Source organism: Panthera leo, chromosome D1, assembly GCF_018350215.1.
Source record: "Panthera leo isolate Ple1 chromosome D1, P.leo_Ple1_pat1.1, whole genome shotgun sequence".
NCBI lineage: Eukaryota > Metazoa > Chordata > Mammalia > Carnivora > Felidae > Panthera > Panthera leo.
In genome coordinates, this window is record NC_056688.1 from 104,515,462 (window position 1) to 104,543,346 (window position 27,885).

General features: G+C 40.2%; 1 protein-coding gene across 4 annotated transcripts; it reads left to right on the forward strand.

Annotated features, from left to right (window-relative positions):
* The first annotated feature begins 5,481 nt into the window (after positions 1-5,481).
* Positions 5,482-27,107, forward strand: LOC122199397 (membrane-spanning 4-domains subfamily A member 14-like). Of its 4 annotated transcripts, XM_042904425.1 has the most exons (7): positions 5,482-5,752; positions 7,062-7,190; positions 13,129-13,179; positions 15,007-15,156; positions 17,742-17,840; positions 24,700-26,071; positions 26,192-27,107. In XM_042904425.1, the coding sequence occupies exons 1-7, from the start codon at positions 5,618-5,620 to the stop codon at positions 26,917-26,919; spliced, it is 2,664 nt and encodes an 887-aa protein (XP_042760359.1). In that variant the 5' UTR covers positions 5,482-5,617; the 3' UTR covers positions 26,920-27,107. The 4 variants fall into 4 exon arrangements, with proteins under 4 accessions (XP_042760359.1, XP_042760358.1, XP_042760360.1 ...); XM_042904424.1 differs by having other exon boundaries at positions 5,483-5,752; positions 24,700-27,107; XM_042904426.1 differs by lacking the exon at positions 5,482-5,752 and having other exon boundaries at positions 7,149-7,190; positions 15,007-15,086; positions 24,700-27,107.
* Positions 27,108-27,885: the final 778 nt, after the last annotated feature.

The following is a 27,885-nucleotide window of genomic DNA, read 5'->3' on the forward strand; positions in this document are numbered from 1 at the left end:
TAAAACTTCCTAGTTTTAACTTCAAAATATATTGAGTCTGATTGCTTCTCACCATCTCATGAGCACTCTGGTTCATCATCCCCCATTGGCATTATTGCAATGAGCCAACTAGTGGGGCACCTACACCACTCGGTCTGTTCTCTGCATGGCAGAGAGCACATTTTTTTTTCCATCTCAAATCAGATCATATCATTTCTCTGCTCAAACCCACTCCATTTCATTCCAAATAAAAGCCAGAGTCCTTAAATACCCTTATAGGATCTGAACTCTCATTTCTGCTCTGACCTCTAACTATTCCCCTTTGCTCTCTCTACTCCAGTCACTTGACATATTCTTTCTTTAGAAATTTTACATCGGGGGGCGCCTGGGTGGCTCAGTTGGTTAAGTGTCTGACTCTTTATTTCAGCTCAGGTCATGATCTCACGGTTTGTGAGTTTGAGCCCTGCATCAGGCTCTGTGCTGATTCTCTCTTTCTCTCTCTGCCCCTCTCTCTCTCTCTCTCTCTCTCAAATATAATAAACATTTTTAAAAAGTTATTAAAAATAATATTAAAAAATAAATTTTACATTGGTCGGCCCTCTGGCTGGAATACTTTTCCTACAATTATTTCCATGGCTTCCTTTCTCACTTCTTTTGGGTCTTTCTTCAGATAGCTTAGCTTCAGTAAAACTTCCCCACCAACGTACATAAAATTACAGCTCTCTCTCCCTGTCACTTGCTTATTTTTTCCTCAAATCACAATGATCTGACATACTATGTATTTTATTTGTTTGTTAATTGTATGTCGACCCCCACTAATCTAGAAGCTAGGGCACTCACTAGTCTCTTCTGAGGTTTTCAACCCCTATTTGTGTGTTTTCAAACGTGTGTGTATTAGTATTTTTACACTGGGGGTGGAGGGCCTTGGAGAATCTTCCTCGTTCTGTAAGCCAAGCAACACAATAAAATATTTTTTTAAATTTATTTTTAATGTTTATTTATTTCTGAGACAGAGCATGAGTGGGGGAGGGGCAGAGAGAGAGGGAGACACAGAATCTGAAGCAGGCTCCAGGCTCTGAGCCGTCAGCATAGAGTCCGACGCGGGGCTCAAACCCACAAACCGTGAGATCATGACCTGAGCCGAAGTCGGTCGCTCAACCGACCGAGCCACCCAGGAGCCCCTAAAATATTTAATCCAGGATCCATTTCTTATTTGTTTGTTTCTCTGGCAACAGAAAGGTTCTTAAGAATATCTGGAGAACTATATTTGGAATTATCTGGAATAAGATTTCAGTAAGATTTCAAATAATACTATCTGGCATATATTCAGAATTATCTGGAATAATATTCCAAACTGACAGCAGGCGCAGTCAAGACTTTGTGTGTTTCATTTGCAACTTCCCTCCACTCCCCCCACCTGGTTGTCTTTCATAAATGGTATGTCCATCTGTTCAATCTCTAAAGCTAGGGATTTGGGCGTCATTTTTTACTCCCTCTTTTGTCTCACTACTGTATTCACTTTGGGAACTCAATCAGGCAGGAACCACTACCAAGAAGGTCTAATAAATTCTCGGCAAGAAAAGGAGTGAACACTTTCGACCCAGTCTAAGCAGACATTGCACATATTTAACATGCATATTAGAACTCTGTGTTCTCTCAACTTTTTAGAATAAAATTGCAGGTTCCCCAAAAGGTAACTCACAATTACTGGCTGAGCCACACATACTCAAATCCATACCACGAATTCTTTATCCTTCTTCCCATCTTCACCAGCATGGGTGAATACACTCCCTGGTGGCCTGATGGGAGCGGTCATGTTGAGAAAGCCGGGAACTGAGGGCAGCCAGCCAGCAAAACCCAGGGCCCTGAGTCATACAACCACAAGGAAATAAATTCTGTCAATAACCTGACTGTGCTTGGAAGTAGGTTTTGCCCACTTGAGACTACAGATGAAAATACGGCCTGTCTGACACCTTGATGATAGGTATCCATGTGAGACCCTGAACAAAGGCTCCCAGCTAGGCCCTGCTTCAACCCATGATCCATGAAAATGGTAAGATAACACATTTGTGTGTTGTTTTGAGCCACTATATTTGTGGTAGTTAATAGCAATTAAAAAAAAAAAAAACGAATACAGGGGCATCTGGGTGGCTCAGTTAAGCGTCTGACTCTCGATTTTGGCTCAAGCCTCGCATCGGGCTCTACACTGACAGCTCGGAGCCTGCTTGAGATTCTCTCTTTCTGCCCCTCCCCTGCTCACATTTTTTCTCTCTCCCTCTCTCTCTCCTCGCACCCCTCTCTCTCAAAATAAATAAACTTAAAAAAAAAAAAAAAAAAGAACACACACACTAGATTGTTACATGGAAGATGTAAGGGAAAGCCAAGCTCAAATTTCGGCCTCAACCCTTACCAGCATTAACGTTGGACCTGTTTCCTCCTCTTTAAAATGGGTGTGATAATAAAACCTACCACCCAAAGTTGTTGCGAGAGTGACATGGTAGGACGTGCACAAGGGTGACTCTAGGGAGGGAGTATCTCATGTTATTTAAAGCAGCATTGGCACATGCTAAGTGCTAAATGTTTCCTGCCAAACGCTAAGAGTGGTCTTCTGCAGGTTGAAAGCAAGAGGGAATAGAGGGAATACCATTTCCACCCAAAGAATATCATCCTGTTGGCAGCTGTCCCACAGAGATCCTCTCACCTCGCCTCTCCGTGGAATAGGCTAGTTTCTGCCTTCTGGTCTGAATTCATAGACTGAAATATTATCAAAGGACCCATCTTTAAGAAGAAGCAGGGGGAAAAGGCAGAGGCTGACAACTATAACCTGCTCAAAACAATAAAAGGAGATGTGTTTTTTTGAAAGGACCAAGGCAGATAAAATTGTAAGTGTCTCCTGTTTATCATCAGTTATTCTTTCCTAAAAATCAGGTATTCTTCATGAAGACGCTTCTTTCGCATCATTTTACAGGAAAAACCATATGCTATTAGTCAGCCCAAGCTCCCATACAATTTCCCCAAATGTTAAATAAAAGGCAATAAAATATCTATGTGTGAATGGCAAACCAACATGTCAGGTTGCAAAATGCTTAATCTATTGTAATTCCTTGACTGCCAAATAATCACAATGTTGGTAACAGGTGCTTTTCTTGCAGAGTGTGGCTGCAGTGTGAGTCAGCACTGCCCTGGGTCCACCTCCCTTTTATTGCCACGGCATGCTTTTCATGACTTCTCCACGTGATTCTGGTGATCTGTCACTTCTGGTTAGAATTTAAGTACAGACCTGTCCCACACTTTGTTTCGTTTAAAATGTTGCCTTGCCAAAAGACATGAATAGACACTTCTCCAAAGAAGACATCCAGATGGCCAACCGACACATGAAAAAATGTTCCCCATCACTCATCATCAGGGAAAGACAAATCAAAACCACCATGAGATACCACCTTACAGCTGTCAGAATGGCTAACATTAACAACTCAAGCAGCAACAGATGTTGGCAAGGATGCGGAGAGAGGATCTCTTTTGCATTGTTGGTGGGAATGCAACCTGGTGCAGCTACTCTGGAAAACAGGATGGAGGTTCCTCAAAAAACTAAAAATAGAACTACGCTATGACCCAGCAATTGCACTATTAGGCATTTATCCAAGGGATATAGGTGTGTTGTTTTGAAGGGACACATGCACCCCCATGTTTATAGCAGCACTATCGACAATAGCCAAAGTATGGAAAGAGCCCAAATGCCCATCGATGGATGAATTGATAAAGAAGATGTGCTTATATTATATATATATGTAATATAATAATATATATATTATATATTATTATATTATATACTATATTATAATATATATTATATTATTATATTACATATAATTATATTATATAATTATATATAAATATATATTTAATATATATTATTATATAATGTCATTATATAATAATATATTAATATATATTATTATATAATGACATTATATAATAATATATATTAATATATTATTATATAATGACATTATATAATAATATATTATATACAATTATATTATATATATATATACCTCATATACTCATATACTCATATACTCATATAATGAAGTATTACTCAGCAATCCAAAGAATGAAATCTTGCCATTTGCAACTACATGGATGGAACTGGAGGGTATTATGCTAAGCGAAATTAGTCAGAGAAAGACAAAAATCACATGACTTCACTCATATGAGGACTTTAAGACACAGAACAGATGAACACAAGGGAAGGGAAGCAAAAAGAATATAAAAACAGGGAGGGGGACAAAACATAAGGGACTCCTAAATATGGAGAACAAACTGAGGGTTACTGGAGGGGTTGTGGGAGGGGGAATGGGCTAAATGGGTAAGAGGCACTAAGGAATCTACTCCTGAAATCATTGTTGCACTATATGCTAACTAACTTGGATGTAAATTTGAAAAATAAATAACATAACATAACATAACATAACATAAAATAAAATATGTTGCGTTGCACTTTGGGCGCCTAAATTAAAATGTATCTGAATAAATGTTGGCAGAAAAATGCTGTATTGAGAAATACATACTCTCTCTGGAGTCTAGATGTGAAAAGGAGTCATTTTATCAGGAAAAAAAAAACAGAGAACACAGTCTGCAATTATTTCTCTATGTCAGTGGTTCTCACCCTGAAATGATTTTGTTCCCCACCCCCAAAGGACATTTGGCAATGTCCGGAGACAATCTGGGTTGTCATAGCTGGGGATGTGGGACCGGCATCTAATGAGCAGGGGCCACAGACGCTGCCAAGTGTCCTACAGTGCACAGGACAGGTCTCCACAACCAAGAATTATCAGGCCCCAAATGCCAGCAGTGCCGAGGCTGAGAGACCCTGCTGGCCATGGTTGCCACCAACTAGGAAATACTCAAGATGACATTTGTACATACATGGTTTTTGGGTTTGTGAAACCATTCGCCTTTATGGTTTAATACTTAAAATCAACAAATACAGGACTACAAAGAATTAAACATGAAAAGCAAAATTCCAAAAGGCACTTTATGTTCCTTTCATCATACTTGTATTGTTTAAACCACAAAGGCCTTGAGTAGGATGAGCTTTAGGCCTTTTGGAAGAGGGTGGAAAAAACACAAATTTTAGAGACAGACAAGTGGAGTCTGGCTCCTTTCCCTACCCATTAGTATGTTACTTTGGGCAACGTAATATTTCTGTACCTCAGTTTCAGCACTACAGAACTGTTAAAAGACTAAACGTTAAGAGATATCAAAACAAAACACTATCTACAGAATCTAGAACAGAATAGATATTCCGTAAGTTTTAGTTCCTTTATATCTCATGAGCATAGGTACTGGGATTTGTTTTCACGTACACCATCTTTTTTTTGTGTGTGTTTGCCACCTGTTTATACACAAACTGACAAGAAAGTAGGTCTTCTGGACAAGTGGATCCCAGGGGCTGGATGTGCTCTAGAATTCTAAGACTCTATGACTCAATGACTGTGATTCTGTGGTGGTAGGAGTGAGTAGGGCAACTGCTAAGGCTCATTGCTAAGGACTCCATGGGAGGCTAGTGGAAGACCATGACTCTAGCTGTGCCTTTCAATCACTTACTCTTCTAATAGAGCTCTGCCATTGAATCATGGAGTCTTCATCTGAGGACCAAAGATCATCCCACATCACGATACAACCAAATGAAACAGTACTGACTGCCCTTCCCTATGAGCCTCAGAGCTCTCTGCTGGATTTCCTGAAGGGAGAGCCAAAAGTCTTGGGGGTAAGTGCTCTCCTGTCCATGGGTTTTCCTCGGAAGGGAGAACAGAAGCTATTTTTCCAGGTGTGTCTGAATAGACACAGGAAGGGACTTGATTCCTTTTCAGGAAGGGACTTGATTCCCCTTCTTTTCCCTCACGTTTTGCCTACAATGTTTCCTTCTTCATTAATCATAGAAACCTCTAAGTTATTTGCTTGTACAAATAAGCAGATCTTCAGCAGAAGAGCCAATATGTAGCCAATAATACCATTTTCCTAGATTTTGATGAACAAGAGAAATAAAAATTCTGTTTAGAAATGCACACAGAGTGCCTTAGAAATGTCTTATTTATGAACATGTCTTAGAAATGTTTCTTGGTGGGGGGGCTCATTTAACCCTGCAATTAATAACTTCCCTAACCCTGAGGAAATCCTAGGGCTGTTTCATGTGGAGTTAATACTGTTCTTTGAATCCTGGCAGAGAGAAAGGCAGGAAACTGGTATAATTTCCCCCAAATATTTTATTGAGGAGGTGACCTCAGGGCGTGGTGGCATGTCCCTTGGAGCTAAAAGCCATGTGAGGAGAGGTTAAACTTCCCCTTTGTGCTGTTCCAGGCGTTGGGGGTTCTTTGAAAACTCTCTTCAAAGCTTCACCGTGAGCCACAATGTGGACATACAGACAAAACATTTTTCAGTCATGCATGTACCGAGGGGAGGGCTATGTATACAGCCTCTATCTTTAGTACAAGAGTAAAAGTACCACTTTGGGTGGTGCCATAGAGGTGTGGGCTGGGGGAAAAACCCAGAATGCTGGAGGAGAAGCTGTATCCTGAGAAGAGCCACCAGCCCTGCCAGACCACCAATGGTGCAGATTCCTCACAGGCCCGTGAGCCCCACTGGGTTACTCTCACCTCTGGACAGGCCCTTGCCGGAAGAGCAGACGAGACATAAACCTCACCCCAGCCCCTCCACTCTAGATCAGCAAACTTCACAGATTTCAGAGAATGGGGCTGAGCCGTAATTCCAAAAGCACAGACTGGATATGGAAACATGTACTCCTATCTGTCCGGCGCAAGGTAAACTGGTAATACAGGGGCTATAATAAGCAGTGAAGGGTGAAAGTGAAAGACGTGAACCTGTAGAACCCAGGTAAGCGAGAAGAAGAAAGAGACACCGGACTTTCTGAAGCTCTGAGGGCAGTGGGCAAACGGAAGAGGAAGGCATTCGTGTCGAGGGAGGTGTGACATAAGCATAGTGGGATGTCCCAGGGGCCCGGGAGAGTCCTAAGAGGCTGGGGCATCAGTGACCTCATGTACCCATTTCTCTCCTCCCAGGCTCTCCAGATCCTGCTTGCTCTGATCATTGCGGGTGTTGGAAGCATATTTGCATTCAATTACTTCCATTTCTCCCAGAGATTTCCCCTCGTTTTCCTCACGGGATATCCATTCTGGGGAGCATTTATTGTGAGTACTACCAGTTAGGAGCTTTTGCGAAATTACTATCAAGACTGGTTTGAACTGTGTCAAGTCAGGTCCCAGGATGAAGAATCCCATGAATATGGTCCTCAAGGAGACCAGATAGTCCCTTGTGTGGCAAGAGAAGCAACTCCATTTGGTCATTGCATCTACCATCATCACAGAAATAACTGCTCTTAGGCATACAGTGTTTAAAAGTTTCCAGAGCCCTGTGTGTAGAGTAAGTCATCTGCTCCTTACTACCAACCTGGGAGATCAGATGGGTAAATATCCTACTTTCTCTTTTGCAAATATGGAAACAGAGGTTGAGAGTAGACAATCTTTGAGTATAGCCAGCAAAAAATGTTCCATTAGTTTCAGGTGTACAATACAGTGATTTGACAAGTTTATACATGATGCTGTGCTCACCCAAGTGTAGCTAGCATTTGTCAACATACAACACTATTACAGTGTCACTGACTGAATGCCTTATGCTGTGCCTTTTATTCCTGTGATTTATTCATTCCCCAACTGGAAGCCTGTATGTCCCTCTTCTCTTAACCCATTTCTCCATTCCCCCTACTCCTCCCCTCTGGCAACTGTCAGTATTTATGGGTCTGGATCTGTTTTTTGTTTTGCTTATTCCTTTTTTTTTTTTTTTTCCTCAGATTCCACATATAGGTGAAATCATATGGTATCTGTCTTTTTCAGTGTGACTTATTTCACTAAGCATAATATCTTCTAGTTCCGTCCACACTATCTTAAATAGCACAATCTCATCCTTTTTTTATAGTTGTGTAATATTCCATTGTATATATACTGCGTCTTCCTTTTCTTTTTGTCTATTGATGGACACTTAGGTTACTTTCATATCTTGGCTATTGCAAATAATGCTGCAATAAACACAGGGGTGCATTTATCTTTTTGAATTAGTGTTTTTGTTTTCTTTCGGTAAATAACCAGTTGTGGAATTGCTGGATCATACGGTGTTTCTCTTTTTAATTTTTTGAAGAAACTCCATACTATTTTTCACAGTAGCTATACCAATTTACATCCCCACCAACAGTGTACAAGCATTCCTTCCTTTTTCTCCACATCCTTGTCAACACTTGTTATTTCTTGTCTTCTTTTAGTCATTTTAACAGGTGTAAGGTGATATCGCATTGTGGTTTTGTTTTCCCTGGTGATTAGTAACGAGTATCTTTTCATGTGTCTATTGACCATGTATATGTCTTCTTTGGGAAAATGTCTATTCAAGTCCTTTGCCCATTTTTAAATCATATTGTTTGCTTTATTTGGTGTTGAGTTGTAGAAGTTCTTTATATATTTCAGTTATTAACACCTCATTGGATATATCATTTACAAATGCCTTCTCCTATCCAGAAGGTTGTCTCTTAAATTTTTTTGATGGTTTCCTTTACTGTGCAAAAGCTTTTATTTTGATGCAATCCCACTAATTTATTTTTGCTTTTGTTCCCCTTGCCTTAGGACACATGTCCAGAAAAATGTTTCTGTGGCTGATGTGAAAGAAATTACTGCCTATGCTCTCTTCTAGGATTTTTATGGTTTCAGGTCTCACATTTAGATATATAATACATTTTAAGTTTATTTTTGTGTATGGTGTTAGAGAAAGTAGTCCAGTTTCATTCATTCTTTTTTTTTTACATATAGCTGTCCAGTTTTCCCAGCATCATTCATTGAAGAGACTATCTTTTTCCCACTGTATATTCTTATCTCCTTTGTCACAGATTAATTGACCATATAATTATGGATTTATTTCTGGGGTCTCCATTCTGTTCTATTGAGCTATGTGTCCACTTTTGTGCCAGTGCCATACTGTTTTGATTACTATAACTTTGTAGTGTATCTTCAAATCTGAAATTGTGATACCTCCAGCTTTGTTTTTCTTTCTTAAGATGCTTTGGTTATTCAGGGTCTTTTGTGATTCCACACAAATTTAGTGCTTTAGTATTATTTCTTCTGGTTCTGTGAAAAATGCTGTTGGTATTTTGATAGGGATTGCATTGAATCTGTAGATGGCTTTGGGCACTGTTATTAGTGTATAGAAACATTGCTGATTTGGGGGTATTAATTTTGTATCCTGAAACTTTACTGAATTCATGTATTACTTCTGGTTGTTTTTTTTTTTGTTTGTTTGTTTTCTTTTTGTTTTTTTTTTTGTTTTTGGTGGAGTTGGTGGAGTCTTTAGTATTTTCTACATGTAGTATCAGGTCATCTGCAAATAGTGAACATTTAACTTCTTCTTTATCAATACAGATACCTCTTATTGCTTTTTATTACCTGATTGCTCTGACTAGGACCTCCAATATTATGTTGAATAAAAGTGGAGAGAGTAGACATCCTTGTCTTGTTCCTGACTGTAGCAGAAAAGCTCTCAGTTTTTCACCACTGAGTACGATGTTAGCTATGGGTTTTTCTTACATGGCCTTGATTATGTTGAGGTATGTTCCTCTAAACCCACTTTGTTGAGTGTTTTTATCATGAATGGGTATTGAATTTTTTCAAATGCTTTTTCTGCATCTATTGAGATAATCATATAATTTTTATCCTTCATTTTGTTGATGTGGTGTATCATGTTGATTGCTTTGCAAATATTGAACGATCCTTGCATCCCTGTAATAAATCTCACTTGATCATAGTGAATGATCCTTTTACTGTATTATTGAATGTGTCTTACTAATATTTTGTTGAGGATTTTTTAAATAATTTTTTAGAGTTTATTTATTTATTTATTTTGAGAGAGAGAGAGAGAGAGAGAGAGAGAGAATGGAGGAGGGGCAGAGAGAGACAGAGGGAAAGAGAGAGAATCCCAAGGAGGCTCCACACTGTCAGTGCAGAGCCCAACATGGGACTTGAGCTCACAAACCATAAGAGCATGACTTGAGCTGAAGACAAGAGTTGGATGCTCAACTGACTGAGCCACCCAGGCACCTTTTTTATTGAGGATTTTTGAATCTATATTCCTCAGGGATATTGGCCTGTAGTCTTCCTTTTTTTTTTTTGGTGTCTTTGTCTGGCTTTGGTATCAAGGTAATTCTGTCCTCATCAAATGTATTTGGAAGCTTTCTTTCCTCTTCTATTCTTTGGAATAGTTTGAGAAAAAGAAATACTAACTCTTCTTTAAATGTTTGGTAGAATTCACCTGTAAATCCATCTGGTCCTGGACTTTCACTTTTATTATTATTATTATTATTATTATTATTACTGACTCAATTTCATTACTGTTAATCAGCCTGTTCAGATTTTCCATTTCTTCCTGATTCTGTTTTGGAAGATTGTGTGCTTTTAGAAATTTGCCCATTTCTTCTAGGTTGTCCAATTTCTTGGTGTATAGTTTTTCATGGTATTCTCTTATAATCCTTTGTATTTCTGTGGTGTTAGTTGTTACTTCTCCTCTCTCATTTCTGATTTTATTTATTTGTATCCTTCCCCTTTTTTTCTTGATGAGTCTGGCTAAAGGTTTAGCAATGTTGTTTATCTTTTCCAAGAACCAGCTCTTGGTTTCACTGATTTTTCCTATTGTGTTTTTTAGTCTCTATGTCATTTATTTCTGCTCTCATCTTTATTATTTACTTCTTCTACTCACCTTGGACTTTGTTCTTTTCTTTTTCTAGTTCCTTTAGGTGTAAAGTTAGATTATTTATTTGAGCTTTTCCTTGCTTCTTGACGTAGGCCTGTATCACCATATATTTCCCTCTTAGAACTGCTTTCACTGCACCCCAAAGATTTTGGACCACTGTATTTTCATTTTTATTTGTCTCCGTGGATTTTTAAAAGCTTATTCTTTGACTGCTTCATTGACCCATTAGTTGTTTAGTACCATGTTGTTTAATCTCAAGAACAGATAATAATTTAAACATATCTAGCTAGCACTCATAGAATCATATACTCTCATAGCTTAAGGAGAATTTTAAAGATGACTATTGTTGTTTAGTCCCCTTATTATTCCCAGAGACAATTTTATGAGTGTCACTCATCTAGTTATTTATAGAGCCATAATTATAATTCTTAGTGTACTGCTAGTTCCATTCAATCCCAACAGCTCTGGTTCCTAATCTTGTGCCACAATATTTAAGGGTACACTCAACACAGCTTTCCTCACTAGAACATACCCTCCCAAGATGGCAAAAGTATTATCTATTTTAGTTTCTGTTACATTCTCAGAAGCTAGAACCATGCTGCATAGTAGACATAACTCAATGAACAAAGGAATTAAATGATAATTCATTAAATAATTAAATGAGACTATTGTCTCTATTAAAAACCTGCTCTTTTGACAAACATAAATATTCCATGCTTTTTCTATAATCTCCAGGTCAAACACAACTAGTAGTATTTTCATTTTCCAAATAGAAATACTGTAATATGAAGTATAATCTTCAAACTACACATGCCACACTGTAGAGAAACAAAAAGACCAACTCCCCACCTCCTTATTTCACAACAAAATTTCCCCAGTGTGACTCAGTGTGGCCTGCACCGATGGATTCTAGTGAGGTTCTGGCATGCTGCTCTTTAAAACTCTACTCTTCACTGAGAAGATATTTACTGAGCACATAGTCTATCTTTGGCAGTGTTGTAGGTGCTGAGAGGCAAACAAGGCCCTCTTAGGGAGGTGGTGAAATGCTCCTCTTAGAAACAGATGGGGTTTGCCATATGATAGGGAAGCTGGAAGTGGAAAAGTAAAATTGACTCCACAGATATGTTATTTCACTTGCACTAAGTACTCTAAGAGACAAGTTCCAGATGCCCTGTGAAGATTTAATGGGGCATTCACCTGGCACGGAGGTCAGCGAAGTCCTTTGCACATAGGTGTTCACTGGGTGAAGTGCAAGGAAAGCCTCCCCTGGCAAAGGCAAAGCATGAGTGAGAAGCTTGATATGGGAAAGAACAGCAGAAAGAAGACCAATGAGTCTATGGCACTGGCACAAAATGAGACCAAAACTGTAGGATGGAACCAGGTTGTGCCAGCCCTTGTGGTCATATTAAGAATGTGGCCACTCTAATATGAGAGCAAGGGGAACCCACTGATAATCTTTAAACACGAGAGTGACATTTGAAGACTTGTTATCTTTAAAACATCATTGGGTTTTCTGAGCTGTAAACAAATTCAAGGATGGTAACACCAAACCTGGGACAATCAGTTGAAAGGAGGCTGCAAGAATCCAGGGGATTCCCTGACCTAGACGGGCCGCAGTGGAGATAGAAAGAGATGGGAAGCTTTGAGAGCGATTTGGAGGTAGAATCGATCCAGTGGTCATCTGTTGTGGGCAGTGAAGTGGAGGGAGGAATCAAAGGTAACTTTCTGATCTCCGTGTGTCACCTTGAGGTCCCGAACACTGAGACCCAGATGTCCTCAAGGTCCAATACCAATTCCGACAGAAGTTCTCATTCCCAGAATATTCAAATGAGTAAGGGGCTCCACTTTGGGTGACAGAGTTCTCCGTTTTCCTTGGGTTGTACAAGACTCTATGTTCCGGATACAAGAAGTGGCTGAGATAACTATACTAGATTCCAGCCCTGATATCAGCCGTTAGAGAGTTCTGCCCTGAACGTCTTCCTCCATCTGCTGAGAGCAGACACAGCTCACCATTCCCTCTTCCAGGCCCAGAGTCCAGGATTACCTTTTTGTGTAGAGCCCAGCTGGGCCAAACATCTGGGTGGTATTTTGTGGACCTTAAAGAAGGGCCTGCCTCTCCCAACTGACCCTGGCAAAGGGGTGTTGTTCAGTGCTGGGCATATCCAACACAGTATTTCTTCTTACATCAGTGCCTGCCCTCCTTCCTCCCTGATGCTCAGGGGGAAAGACCATATAGTTGGGGAGATTCACAGACATAGAGATTACAATATAGTCTCTGAAGGAATTTATACTGTAAGAGAGTCAAACACACTACCTGTTAACTTTTATCTCTTTTCTTCTTAATAGTTTGTTATTACGGGATACATCACAGGAATCAATGAGAAGAAAAAATGTATGGTAAGTTACTTTCATGACTTCTATGTAGTTTAAAACCTTCTGCTTGCTTTGCATCATCTTTCTATATAAAGCCTTTAAAACAAAGCGTCTCCCAAGAAAATCTTTAGACATCAAATTTGCAGTTCAGGTCATCCCTACCTGCCAACGTCACCATTAGCTCTCACCCCCACCAACAGAAGTTTTTCTTGGGGACCTGCCCAGGGTCTGAAAGAAAGAGTCTGACATTGATAGCAGATCATTCTGGGATAGAATCAAGGCTATCACTCATTGCTGTGTCAACTTGAAGAGAAAAGTACCTTCTTCAAAAGGTTATTCTGAGAATTTAATAAGATATTACATAGAAAAGACACTTAGAAGTCTGTACTACCTTCCAATGACTCGTTTTTTTTAAGGCTATGGATATGTGAGTCTTCTCTTAAAGCCATTCTGACACTGTTTTTTATGGTCCTCTGCCACTTCCCTCTAAGAATAGCTACAGACTATAGGAAAGTTCTGGGGGAACTATGGGAAAGCCCCCATCTTTCTCCACCCATAGAAATAAGCACAGACACTACAGATAATGACCCAATGCTGTTCTTTTCTCTGTATTGGTTCCCTTAAGAGCTGAGGAATAAACTAAGGATAGGCAGACCTAACCCTGACTCACTGAGAGCTAGGTAGACAGAGGCAGGCATGATGCCTTGAATAGATATGTTCAAGTTATAAAGGAACATATATATATGGAGTGAGTAGGAATATATATATACATATACATACATATGTATGTATGTATGTATATGGAGTGAGTAAAGGGAATTTGGTAGGGCAATCTGGTAGGGAATTTGGTAGGGCAATACCTTCCATGCTGGGACACTGAAATCAAGAAAGGAAATCATTAAACCCCAGTCCAAATTTGTAGCGATCTGTAAATATGTTAGTGATTTGGTTGATTATTGTTTGAATCCTCTGGGGGAATGAATATAAGCCACAGGAAGGCAGGACCTCATCTACTGTGTTTATTTTTGTGTCCCAGGGGCCTAATTCAGTGCTGGACACATAGTTGGGGTACACTAAACATTTATTAAAATAAATAAATAAATAAATGGATACTGCCCTAAAATTAGGTGACATTATTCTCATTTCTCGAGGTAGAAATTGAGCTTCCCAGAGATTAGTTACCTTGTGCAAGGTCCTAGTTCACTAGGACTCAAAATTAGGTCTGATTATAAGGCCAAGATATCTTCTAACACACCATTTTGCTTGTAGATTATGAAAGATGATGCATTAGGATAAAATGAATGTCTTCTTTAGCATTAACCATACAGCACTCCTTCTCTACCCGTTCCCTTTCGTGGCTTCCTGGCTCATTCTAAAACGTAGTTTGTCTGCTGACTTTGATGAATCAGAATTTGAGTTGTCTTGCCTTTTAAGTATACTGACCTGATGGAACAGTTCATCCTTGAGGCGTATCTGGAAAGACAAATGCACTAAGAATTTCTTACAAGGAATTTTTTTAAATTTTTTTTAAGCACATGTTTTCTTAAATTATTTTTTTATTTTGTTATTTTAGAGAGAGAGAGAGAGTGCAAGCAGGGGAGGGGGCGGAGTGGGGGGGGGGGAGAGACACAGAGAGAGAGAGAGAGAGACAGAGAGAGATAATCTTTAAGCAGGTTCCATGCTCAGCACAGAGCCCAGTGAGGGGCTCAATGCCATGACCTTGGAATCATGGACCTGAGCAGAAATCAAGAGTTGGATGTTAAGCCAACTGAGCCACCCAGGCGCCTCTTACAAGAAATTTTTTATTTGGTTTGGTTTTTATTTAATATTATTTGAAAACCTATTTTCTAGGGACAAGGTGTCACAGCCATGAATGTCATCAGTTCCTTGGTTGCGGTGGCTGGGATTACTCTAACCATTATCAGCTACAGGTACCAGCACAAGTACTGCCAGATGCCTTCCCTCGAAGGAATATGTGTTATAGGTAGAAACCTGTTCAATGTAAGTGGTCCTACTCCATACGGTGACTCTGTACGATCTTATCTGAGCTATGTTCACGATGCATCAAGTCATTAATTTTGATTCTAATAATGGAAGTTGAGTCAGCATTTGAACAGACTCTTGAGAAGACACTGTGATTCAGGATCTGAACCCTGCTTGTGTGACTTACACACTTGTGACCTTGGCCTAATATTGTAACTTGCCTAAGCCCCAGTTTTCTTTGTGTGGAAAATGAAGATAATAAGAATATCTCCCTCATTGGGCTGTTCTGAGGGTTACTTAAATTAGAACACTGCCTGGCACAGTGTAAACAGTCAAATAGGTTTTGGCTATTACTATTAGTACGGATGTAGATTAGATTAAATTTTACCTTTCTAGAATTAAAGAGGAACAAAATGATCTAAAGAGTTTACTCAACTAATACTAGAAACAAAATACAGTGGGAGAAGGTGTTTAAGCCACTTAATATGTATTCTAATAATTTTAGAACATAAACTATTTTACATAAATGTAGCAATGTTACTCACTACAGCAGATGAGATGTATCTTTGCCAGGAAATGCAACTGTAGGTGTAATTTTCAATATTTATCTAGTAAGTATTCAGTGACATTATTTTTATGCATGTCAGTGATTCCCAGAGGCCTCTCCCTTTACTTCCCCAAGTACATACTAGGCTTTCATTCTATTTCCGTCAGCCACATCTTGAAGGCTTTGGTCCCAGGACGTTAGTGAGACTTGACCTTTTGGATTGAAATGAAATAGAATCATGGGAAATTGTATCCCCAAATGAAGAGGAAAGAGAAAAGAACTACCAGTCACTGCATATGAGATCTTTTTAATCCTCATAATCACCTGTAAAAGCGAACCTAAGAACAATCCCATATATTCTGAGGTCAACTCCAGAATTAGACTCAAAAAAACTTACTAAGGAAAGCCAGAACACTACGTAAGGAACACAATCCTGTCCTAATTGGGCCAAGAATACAATATATTATAATCCCTTACTCTTTTTTCCAGTGGACAGGAGACCACTACTGTTCATTATGTTAGTAAGAATCAGGGAGAAACCGTGTACCAAAAGGGTTAAATCTCCAGATTTATAAAACTCTGCTGTCTACTTTCAGCTCTGCACAGTTAGGGATTTTGCAGGATTAGTGCCTACATGCAGAATCATGAACAATCCGTTCCAAGACCTCATGTGTATACAACTCCACAATTCCTTAGTGTAATTCAAACATCACAAATAAGCTTTAAAACACACACACACACAAGCCAGAACAGTGGGCTCTAGACATCTCCTGAATGGATGTCTTCTGTCTCAAAGACAAATCTACTTGTGTACTACACTGTGGCCGGAGTCATCATTTAAAAATGCAGATCTGAGCACATTACTAAAGGGCTTCTTGTGAAATACAGAATTAAGACCCAAATCTTAAAAGGCTTACAAGACCCTATAACACCTACCTTGCCTACCTTTCCAACATTATTCTGCGTCATTACCCTTCCCACTCCACACTTCTGGCACTTCCCCAAATTCCTTAATGTGTTAAATACCTACTGTCCCAGGACCATAAGACGAGCTTTCCCCTGCTTCCAATGTTCCCCAGCCCAGTGCCTACCCTCTTCCACCTACACAATTAAAATTCCCCCTCATTCTTTAACCTCGGTTTGAATTTCACTTCATTAAGGAGGTCCATCCTGATCCCGCTTCTACCCTTCCCAGGGCTGACCTGTTCAGATCTCCCACTATAGTAGTGCATGGCTCCCAATACTTTTTCATGGCAGGTAATGCAACGTAGTTAAAAATAACTGTCTAATTACTTGTCACTCTTTGCCCCCCTTATTTGATGCAAATCCCACAATGACCAGGAGCAGGTCTATCTTGTTCAACAGCAAATTTACAGTAGGCACTTCATATATTTCAGTCTTACCAACAAATGGGGGGAAATCCAGGCTTCTGAATGGGTTATAGGGAAACCAAGAATTAGAGACACAGTCACGTGACCAAGTTAAGTTTGGCCCGACTGCACCCAGCTCTTTCAGTCTTCACAGTCTAAGCTTTTGGACACCATGCTATTTCATATGCTGCTTCTTCATCTAACTATTATCTTGAAGCAGAGTGTGCAAAACAGCAGTCTGTGAGCTGCATCCAGTCTGCAGATAGGCTCTATTTGCTTCCCACAAGTGAAGGAAAAGCTGGAGATTTTCACATTAAAAATCTGTATATCCAGCTTCCTTAGGAAAGAAGAAAGACCTCATGGGGTCCTTGTTCCCACACGGTAACTATTGCTCAGAACTGGGAAATGGACACATTCTAGGAATATCTTTATTCTCTACTGTCTCCCCTTCCATTTCACTTATTTGGGATGGTTGCCTGGCCCCTACAGGCATTAGGGTTTGTTATCTCTGCTTGTCAAAAAGACATAAGATGAAAATTGTTCAGTCACTGATGGCTGTGGGGCATCTAAAATATGGGTTTTCCCTTCCTTACTTGGTCATACAATGTAAATAGTTCTTGGCTTTTACCTTTAAAATGATACAGCTTTCATTCCAAATGCCATATATTTATCCTCACTCTTTGCAGGGAATTTTGTCAGTCTTACTGGTCATCAGCATAGTAGAGCTCGGCATCTCTGTGACTATCTCCTCCTTCAGAAGCAAGTGCTGGACAACGTCCGATGAGGTGCGTTGGATATTACTGCAAGAATGGGTTCCTGTGGGGACACTGCAAGGTGACCCCCAGCCTATTAGTGGGCAGAGCAGTATTCTCAGATGTTGAACTACAACTTCTGAGGTGAGGCAGGTCAAGGAGAGACAAGCTTAACTAACAGCAATGGCTGGCTCACTCCACCCTTTGAGGCAGCCATCCTGCCCTCTTTGCTATCCAGTCATCTCTGTTCAGACATAGCTCCTTCTCTCCCTGCCAGAGTATATGAAGAGAAACAGACTTAATGGGAACCTATATTACTGTGACACAGAGAGCTTCTCCCTGGGCCACAAGGCTGTGTGAGTCAATCCCCTCACCAGAGGAGAGGCAGAGAAGAAAAATATTTCAGAGCCATACTCCTGTTATTTATAATTGTTACAGCTTACACTTACTGAATGTTTACTCTGTCAGTCACTGTTGTAATCACTCAGCACCAACCTAATCCTAACAAAACCATCAAGACTCCCTTCCTTTACATATGAAAAACTAAAACACAAAGAGTAACCTCTCCAGGTTCACAGAACATCAGGATTCTGACTCAAATAATGTGGTTCCAGGGACGCCTGGGTGGCTCAGTCGGTTGAGCCTCCGACTTCAGCTCGGGTCATGATCTCACGGTTTGTGGGTTCAAGACTTGCATTGGGCTCTGTGCTGATGGCTCAGAGCCTGAAGCCTGCTTCAGATTCTGTGTCTCCCTCTCCCTGCCCCTCCCCCTGCTCGTGCCACCTTTCTCTCTCTGTCTGTCTCTCTCTCTCTCTCAAAAATAAGTGACCATTAAAAAAAATTTTTTTTTTAAATAATGTGGTTCCTGAGCCTGCTCTCTAAATCCCAAAAGACAATTCCAGGACCCGTGTTAAGTGGGGTTTTTCCCCCACTTTTCTTTTACATCAACTTCGTAGAAGTATAATTTACTAACAATAAAATGCACCCATTTTAAATGTATGTAATTCAAGGGGTTTTGACAAATTGTACACCCCTGTTTAGCTACCATTATAATCAAGATATAGTGAATTCCTATCACCCCGAAGGAGTCTCTGGAACCTCTTTGCAATCAGTATCTCCATCACCTCGATTAGTTTTTATTTTTTCAAACTTCACACATATGGATCATAAATAAGTACATTTTTGTGTCTAGGCTTCTTTCACTAAGCAGCATATTCATGAGATTCATCCATGCTGTCTCATGTATCAATACTTTGTTCCTTTTATATGAGGGCACACCACAATTTGCTTATCCGTGTACTTCCCGATGGGCATGTGGTTGCAATGAACATTTGAGTTCACATCTTTGGGTAGACATATGGTGTCATTTCTCTTTTGCATTTCTCAAATCCATGACCTGGTTGCTAGATGGGATGGAAAATGGATGCTTAACTTTGTAAGAAAATATCAAATGGTTCTCCAAAATGGCTGCGTCACTTTGCATTCTTATAAGTAATATGAGAGGTATGGCTGCTCTCTATAACCAGCAACACTTGGAATTGCCAGTTGTATTAATAATTTTGTTATTCTAGTGTGTATGTAGTAGAATTTCATTGTAGTTTTAATTTGCATTTCCCTGATGGCAAATGATGATGAGATTCTATGTGTTTATTGTCCTCTTTTTTTTTTTTTTTTGAGATGTGTCTCTTTAAATTGTTAGCCAACTTTTATTGCATTACCTTATTGAATTACAAGAGCTTAAATGATTCTTAACACAAGTCCTCTTTTGAGATATATGTATTGCTACTATTCTTCCCAGCCTTGGCTTGCCTTTTCATTTCCTTAATAGTTTCTTTCACATAACAACTTGTGATTTATTTTCTTTTATGGTTAGTCCTTTTTGTGTCCCAACAAAGCTTTGCCTACAAGACTGTAAGGATTTTTTTCTCTATTTTCTTGTGGAAATTTTATAGCTTTAGCTTTTGTGTTTAGATCTTTAACAGATGTCAAGTTAACTTTTACACATTATATAGCTCTGAGGTGAGAAGTTCACGCACCCCTGCCATGGAGATATATAGCTATGCCAACGTTATTTGTCAAAAATGCAATGTCTTCCCCCATCACCTTGGCACCTTGGTTGAAAATCAATTGACCTCATATAAATATTTATGTTTATATGAGGTCCATATGACCTCATATTTATATGAGGTCTTTTTGGATGCTCTATTGTGTCCCAGTGATCTGCATGTCGATCCTTTCACATATTCCATGCTGTCTTCATTTCTGTAGCTTTCATGTAGTAATCCTTTTTTAGTGGCAAAATATACATAATATACTATTTATCATTTCAGCTACTTACAAGTGTACAATTCAATGGCATTAAATTCATTCATAATGATGTGTAACCATCAGCACTATCTATGTCCAAAACTCTTTCATCATCCCCATACAAACTGCGCCATAAAACATAACTCCCCCTTTCCTCCTCCTTCCAGCTCCTCATACCTTCTAGGTTATGTCTCTACATCTACTTTCCATTATCTACTGATGATTCACGTTTCGTGAGACCACAAAATGTACGATCATAACCTGAGCTGAAATCAAGAGTCGGATGCTTAACCAACTGAGCCAGCCAGGCGCTCCCATGAAAGGGTTATTTTTTAGTCGCATGGCAATGTGAGAAGTACAAAGAGAATGCAAAGATGTTATGTAATATGCACCCTGATCCCAAGAAGAGGAAAGAGTTATTTATCAAACAACTTCTCTGTGCAAACCACCGTGCCCCAAACATTATTTTATATAGTCTTCAGTAATAGCCACTCTGGAGTAAGGTGTAACTGAAGTGGTTATTATAAAGCATATATCAGAGATGAGAGGGGAGGGGAGGGGAGGGGAGGGGAGAGGAGAGGAGAGGAGAGGAGAGGAGAGGAGAGGAGAGGAGAGGAGAGGAGAGGAGAGGAGAGAGAAAAGTGCAGGACCTCGAATTCAACTGCAGTGTATGACTCCTAGCCTCACCAGTTAATAGTTCTGTGACACTGGTCAGGTTACTTAACATCTCGGAATCTCAGCTCTCTCAGTTATAAAACAAGGAAAATAACCTCATATGAATGTCATAATAATTACTTGAGATGACTTTGGAACTCTGTCCAGCACCTGGCAATCACTGTTACCATTAGAGAGGAGTACATTTAAAATCATACACTTAAAATCTTGAATAAAGTTAAAGAAATTCCAATTCATGCCTCCAAATCTTTCTTTTATCAAATGAAAAAAAATTACAATTCAAATGAAACAAAAGTTTTAGGGTAAGTGAGAATGCACAAATCTCCCCTAAAGTACTATTTATCCTCACATAAATATCCCTCCAATGGTGATAAAATATAGATGTGAAAACAAATTAGAAGGTGGGGAATGACAATGATCATACAAGAGAATGTGGCAGGCATTTTATTTTAGGCCTGCCATCAATCAGAGAGGTAACCATCATTAGGTCATTTAAGCACTCAGAGTTCCAATCACTTCATCAAACAGAACAAGTAGTCTATTCTGACTCTATGGATGACCTTAGGAAGGACACAGGATGGCAAAACTCAGCAGACTGAGGCTGTAATGACAGCCCCTTTCAAAAATAAATAAATAAATACATAAAGACTGGGAAGCATTGGCTAAAGGTTGTATCAGATGCTGTCACTTAGTTGTTTAAAAAAACTTCAATAGATCTCATTTACCTGTAAAGGAAGGTCCAAATTTCCTGGCCTAGTGTCTTGGTACCTTCAGGCTGCTATAACAACAATATCATGGACTGGGTGGCTCGAACAAGAAAAAGTTCTCAGAGTTCTGGTGGCTGGAAGTCCAAGATCAAGATGCCAGTAGATTCAGGCCTGGTGGATTCCAGATGGTTTACAGATGCCATCTTCTCACTGTGTGCCCACCTGGTGGGAAAGACAAAGGCGCTCTCTGGGTTTCTTTTATAAAAGCACTAATCCCATTCATATAGGCTTCACCCTCATGATTTAATTGCCTCCCAAAGGCCCCAACTCCGAACACCTTCGTGCTGTGGATTAAGTTTCCACTTATAAATTTGGAAGGGGCACACTCAATCTATAGTATTCCATCCCTGCCTGTCCCCCAAATTCATGCCCTTTCACATGAAAAATATATTATTTCCACCCCAACAGCACCAGAAGTCTTTATCTTGTTTCAGCATGAACTTTAAAGGCTAAGTCCAAAGTCTCATCTAAGTATCATCTAAATCAGATAGGAGTGAGACTCAATGTAAGATCCATCCTGAGGCAAATTCCTCTCTAGCTGTGAGCCTATGCAACCAAATGTGTTATGACACCAACCTTCCAAAATACGGTGTTGTGACAGGCATAGGATAGACATTCCCATTCCAGAAGGGATAAATCAGGGGGGAAAAGGTCAGGTTCCAAGTAAGTCCAAAACCTAACAGGACAAACAGACCTTAAGGCTCAAGAGTAACCCCCTTTGGCTGGATGCTCTGGCTTCCAACCACACGTGGCTCAGCAGGAAGGCCCCACAGGAACTCTCCGCCTGAGCTCTGCCCCTGCAGCAGCTCTCTGCCTGGGCCCTTTGACTCTTCCAGGCTGGAGTCCCATGCCTGTGGCTCTGCTGGGGTGGGGCCCCAAGCCCATGCTCTGTCACATGGCAGATTCTGAAACCTCAGTGGGGGTGGTCACGCTCCCACGGCTCAGCTGGTTGCAGCCCATGCGGTGGTGCCCACCTCTGAGACACTGGGAGGGGGCATTCTGGCTTGGCTTGAACCAGAGAGATGGTCCTAGCCTTTGAAATCATTCTTCTTCCAGGGCTCTTACACTGTCAGCCCCTGTAGGAGTGGCAGCCCCTGAAGCTCTCAGAATCACCTTTGGTGTCATTCTTCCATTGCTTGGAGAATAGGTTCTGGCTATTGTTGAGATGGCTGATCTATACTGATTTCCTTATCAAACAAGTCACGGCCATACTCTTAGTGTTCTCATTTTTTTTTTGCAGAATGGACAGACTTGGTCCTGCTTTCTTTTTGCTTAACAATTCCATTTTTAAGTAATGTCTCTCTTCTCATATTTTACCATTAGCTAGCTATCTGAAGGACTCAAGCTTCACTTTCAACACCTCTTAGGAATAGCTTAGCTAGGGGTGCCTGGATGGCTCAGTTGGTTAAGCATCTGACTCTTGGTTTTGGCTTAGGTCATGATCTCATAGTTCATGGGTTCGAGACCCATATCAGGCTCACAGAGCCTGCTTGTGATTCTCTCTGCCCCTCCCCCACTTGTGTTCTCTGTGTCTTTCTCAAAAAAGAAAGAAACACTTAAAAAAAATAGCTTCAGCTAAATTTCATTATTACATAAAATATTTATCATTCATTATTAATAATATTATTTACTACATGAAATTCCATCATTTCCTTCACTATTGTAAGTTCTACCTCCCACAAAACATTAGGACACAAACAATTCAGCCATGTTCTTTGCAACTTTATAGCCAAGATCACCTTTCTTCCGGTTTCCAACAACATATTTCTCATTTCTGTCTGACACCTCATCAGGATGACCTTTATTGTCCATATTTCCAAGAACATCTCGTTCAGGATTACTTAGGTATTCTCTAAGAAGACTAAGGCTTTATCTACAGCTCTCCTTTTTTTCTTCCTGGGCTCTCACAAGAATTGCCCTTAATGGTTCATTCATAGCAATATAAGTTTTTTCTAGTATGTAGAACTCAAAACTCCTCCAGCCTCCAAACATTACCCATTTCCATATATACTTCCACACTTTTAGACATTTGTTACAGCAGCACTCCCATTTCCTGGCATCAATTTCTATCTTAGTCCATTTGGGCTGCTATACCAAAGACAGAGTGGCTTAAACAACAAAAATGTATTATTCATAGTTTTGAAAGCTGGGAAGACCAAGATCGAGGTACCGGTAGATTCAGAGTCTGGTGAGAACCTGTTTCCTGGTTCATAGCTGGTAGTCTCACTGTGTCCTTACATGGAGGGAAGGGCACGGGAGCTCTTTGGGGTTCCCTTTTATAAAAGCACTAATTCCATTTACAAGGGCCCCACCCCCGAACTAATACCTCTCCCAAACATTCTACCTTTAAATACCATCACACTGGAGATTAGGTTTCAACGTAGAAGTTTGAAGGGACACAAACATTCAACTTACAGCAGCTAGCATACCACCCAACAATATCTGTTTATCATCTGCCTTCACACTATGCTGCATCATAGCCTTGTTTTTCTACCCACTGCCTCTTCTACCTGCATTTTGACTCCTATCTTACTTCATCTTACCTTTTTGCCCGAGGAATTCCTGTCCACCCATCAAGACATTGATCAAACATTCCTCAATGAAGCAATTTCCTGGCCCTCAGAATTAGGTCATGACTTCTACATTCCCATAAAGCACTTAGCACCTATTTCTATAATAGCATTTGCTAAACTGTATTACTGTCTATTTATATCTTGGTATACCTATAATTGTGAGCACCTTATAGACAACACCCACATCCAATTAGTTTTCATCTCCAGTATCTAATTCACCTAGCAGGTGAACAGTAAATCATTATAAAACTGAATATATGAATGCTGAGAAGATTATTTTAAATTTCTTAGAAGCTTTATAATATTAAGTACGGGAAGAATATTTCAGACAATCTTAACCAAATTCCCCTTTTCAATATTTGAGGTAATAGTGATAAATAGTGATAAAACCAGTGAGTCGATGGTAAAGACAATGTTAGTACTGGTATTTGTTTTCTAACTCTTTGTGTAGATGTTGTGTCCTCCCTACTGTCTTAAGGCAGAGGCGAAAAATAATTTGGGAATACAAGAAGAAAAGAACATCCAAGGTGATTATTCCATTAATGTTTTCTATACCCCTTGGTTTTATAGATTGTATTTTTCTTGCCTTCGGATGTTACTCAAGAGAGTGAACTCTCTGTCCCTGAAGAAAATACTGCAGTACAATTTGAGCTTCAAGAACAGTCCTCCACTGCTGATTCAACGACAAACATACAACCTGTTTTCATTGGAGGCTATACTTTCTTCAAGTTAAGAGTCACAAGAAATCCTTTAGCCTTCAGACATTCAAGGAGGAGAAGCAGTAAAACTTACTACACATCTTCCGTGTCTGTGCTAGATGAACAACAGAAAAGTATTTCTCCACCTTCACAAGTTCATGAGGAAAGACCTAAGCTGAAACCTTTGCTTCCCACATTGCTGGAAAGGTCCACAGAAAAGATCCCATATGCCAAACAGCTGAAAGATGAAGACCTAAAATCTGCTATTGCACAACGCCCAGAAAATCAAACCCAACTTCTGCAGTCCCGCGCTTTGCCACTCCAAGTTTTCCCATCCAGTTACATAAAAAAACTCCAAATGTTACCACCCCAGGCTCTGCCAGTCCTGGCATCTCAAGCCCCAACATACCATGACACACAGTCTCAAGGCCTGACATCAGAAGACATGCCATACCAAGACATATCATCCCAAGAATCACAATACCAGAGCATACCATCCCAAGATACACAAGCCCTAGACATGCCATATCAATATGCCCCATCCCAAAACACACCCTCCCAGAACACATTAGCCCAAGACATGCCATCTAAAAATATATTATCCCAAGACATGATATCCCAAAAGCCGCCATCTGAAGGCATACTTTACCAAGATCTGCACTCCCAACTACAAGCTCTGCCAGCACAATCCATGCTACTTGCAGCCCCAGCATTTCATGCAGCCCAGTCCTCTAATATGCAACGCCTAGATCAGCAAGCCCTAGATCTTCAACATCGAAACCAGCAACTTGCACGTGTATCATACCAAGACATGCAATCAGAAGTCATGTTACTGACCCAAGAATGGAAATCTCAGGAGGAATTCCAGAGCAGGAAATCCAAAAAGTGGCAATCCCTAGACTGGCAAAATGAAAACTTGCAATCCCGAAAGTCACATGATTTAATCAGGCAAAACAAAGGCTGGCAAACTCCAAAACAGAAATCCCAGGACTTGCAAATGCAAGGCCAGCAATCCCCAAGAAAGAAATCCCTAGACCAGCACATCAAGGACTGGCTATTCCCAAAGAGGCACTCCGTAGAGAAGCAAACCCAAGTTAAGCAAACCAGACAGAAGTCCTCAGATCAGCGAACTAAAGACCAGCTGCTGGTCTTAGAGGAACAATCCCTAAGGCAGCGATCCCCAAGTGGACAACGTAAATATCAAGAGGACAAAGAGGAAAAATCCCCAAAGGAACAGCCCAAAGATAGGCAAGATAAAGCTCAACAGACTGATACGGAGAAATCCCCCAAGAAGCAAACCCAACAGGAGCACCCTAAAGATCTGCAAGTCCGAGAGGAAAAATCCCCAAAGGAACAGCCCAAAGATAGGCAAGATAAAGCTCAACAGACTGATATGGAGACATCCCCCAAGAAACAACCCCAGTATGAGGAGGTTGAAAACCTGCAGGCCCAAGAGGAGAAATCCCTGAAGCAGCTACATCAAAACTGGCAATCCCAAATCCAGGAATACCAAGCTTGGCAATCTTCAAGCCAACAATTCCAAGACCGGAGAATTCAAGGCTGGAGAAACAAAGAGTGGAAAGCACAAGAATTGGCACTTGAAATGCCACATTCCCTGAGGTGGGAATCCCAAGCCTGGCAAACCCAAGATCTACTAGAGAAAGAGTTCCTAAAGCAGAAAGCTCTATACCAAGAAGCCCAAAATGTGCACGTCATAACTCGACGTCAGCAATTACAAAGCATTCCATTCAACGACAGTCAGTATCAAGATGAGGAACAAGACCTTAAATCCACAGATATCCAAAAAGAAGGTATGCGAACAGAAACCGTGCAAATAAGAGACAACAAACCAGAAAGCACGAAATACCAAAACCTACACAACCAGCAGTCAGAAGACAAAAATCCAGATTGTTGTTTCTCCTGCCAAAGCTCAGTACAAGACACAAATCTGGCCTATCTGTCTGATATAAATTCAGAACAAGATGTGCGAAAAAACATTTCAATTTGCTCAGCTTCATACCAAGATGATATGACTTTAACTTCTACCTCGTGTTCCCCAAAAGACCAACAGCAATCTGAGGACTCTGACTAACATGGAAAATCTACCCAAACGCCACAATGCTCCCAAGCATGCAACCAAAATAAGGAAAAACAATATAGTCTCCTCCAACCTATGTTCTCAAGTATGGTTGCTACCTATTCACTCGCCAGAAAACAAAGGGCCTGCAAAACACTCAAAGGATTTGCCCTTAACTAAAATAAAATGACAACAAACATTAACACCATAGTAGAATTTTCTGGGTTTGAAGGAGTAACTCACATTTAAACTTTGTTGTCGGTGTTAGTCTTTCAACTTATGATCGCCAACTCGTTTTACAGCTTAATACATTTTTACTGAAGTATAGTTGACATACAATACTGGCTGCAGGTGTACATCGTAGTGATCTGACAATTCTATACATTATGAAATGCTCACCACAGCCAAGTGTGGTCACCGCCTATCACCATGCAAAGTTATTACAATATTATTGACTATATTCCCTCTGCTGTACTTTTCATCCCCACGTCTTATTTATTTCAAAACCAGAAGTTTGTACCTCTTAATCCCCTTCACCTATTTCTCACACCATCCACCTCAACCACCGGTTTCTTCTCTATGAGTCTATTTCTGTTTTACACCTTAATACTTAATGGACCTGCTTTTCTATGGCGCTGATATTCCTCGCCTCTCACTCTGTGTATTACAGGGGCTCAGTAAGTCAACCAGAAAGAAGTCTGTGTACGCTCTCAAAAGGTGCAAGAACCAAATGAGTCTGTGGGAAATAAAAACCAATCCCACCACTCCCCTGGTTTGCCGATTCCAATCACCCACTTTACTCCCTGCTCTGCAAATCTACGTGGAGGATATATACTCTAAGTTTGCCCAGTTATTAATGAGGTATAATGTGGCAATGAGTACAGAAGTAGTGGACAGGGAGAGAACAAAATGTACTTAGAGACAGGGAAGTAGGAGGCAGGGGAGGGCAGGGATGCAGATGTCAAAACAGAAAGTAGGACA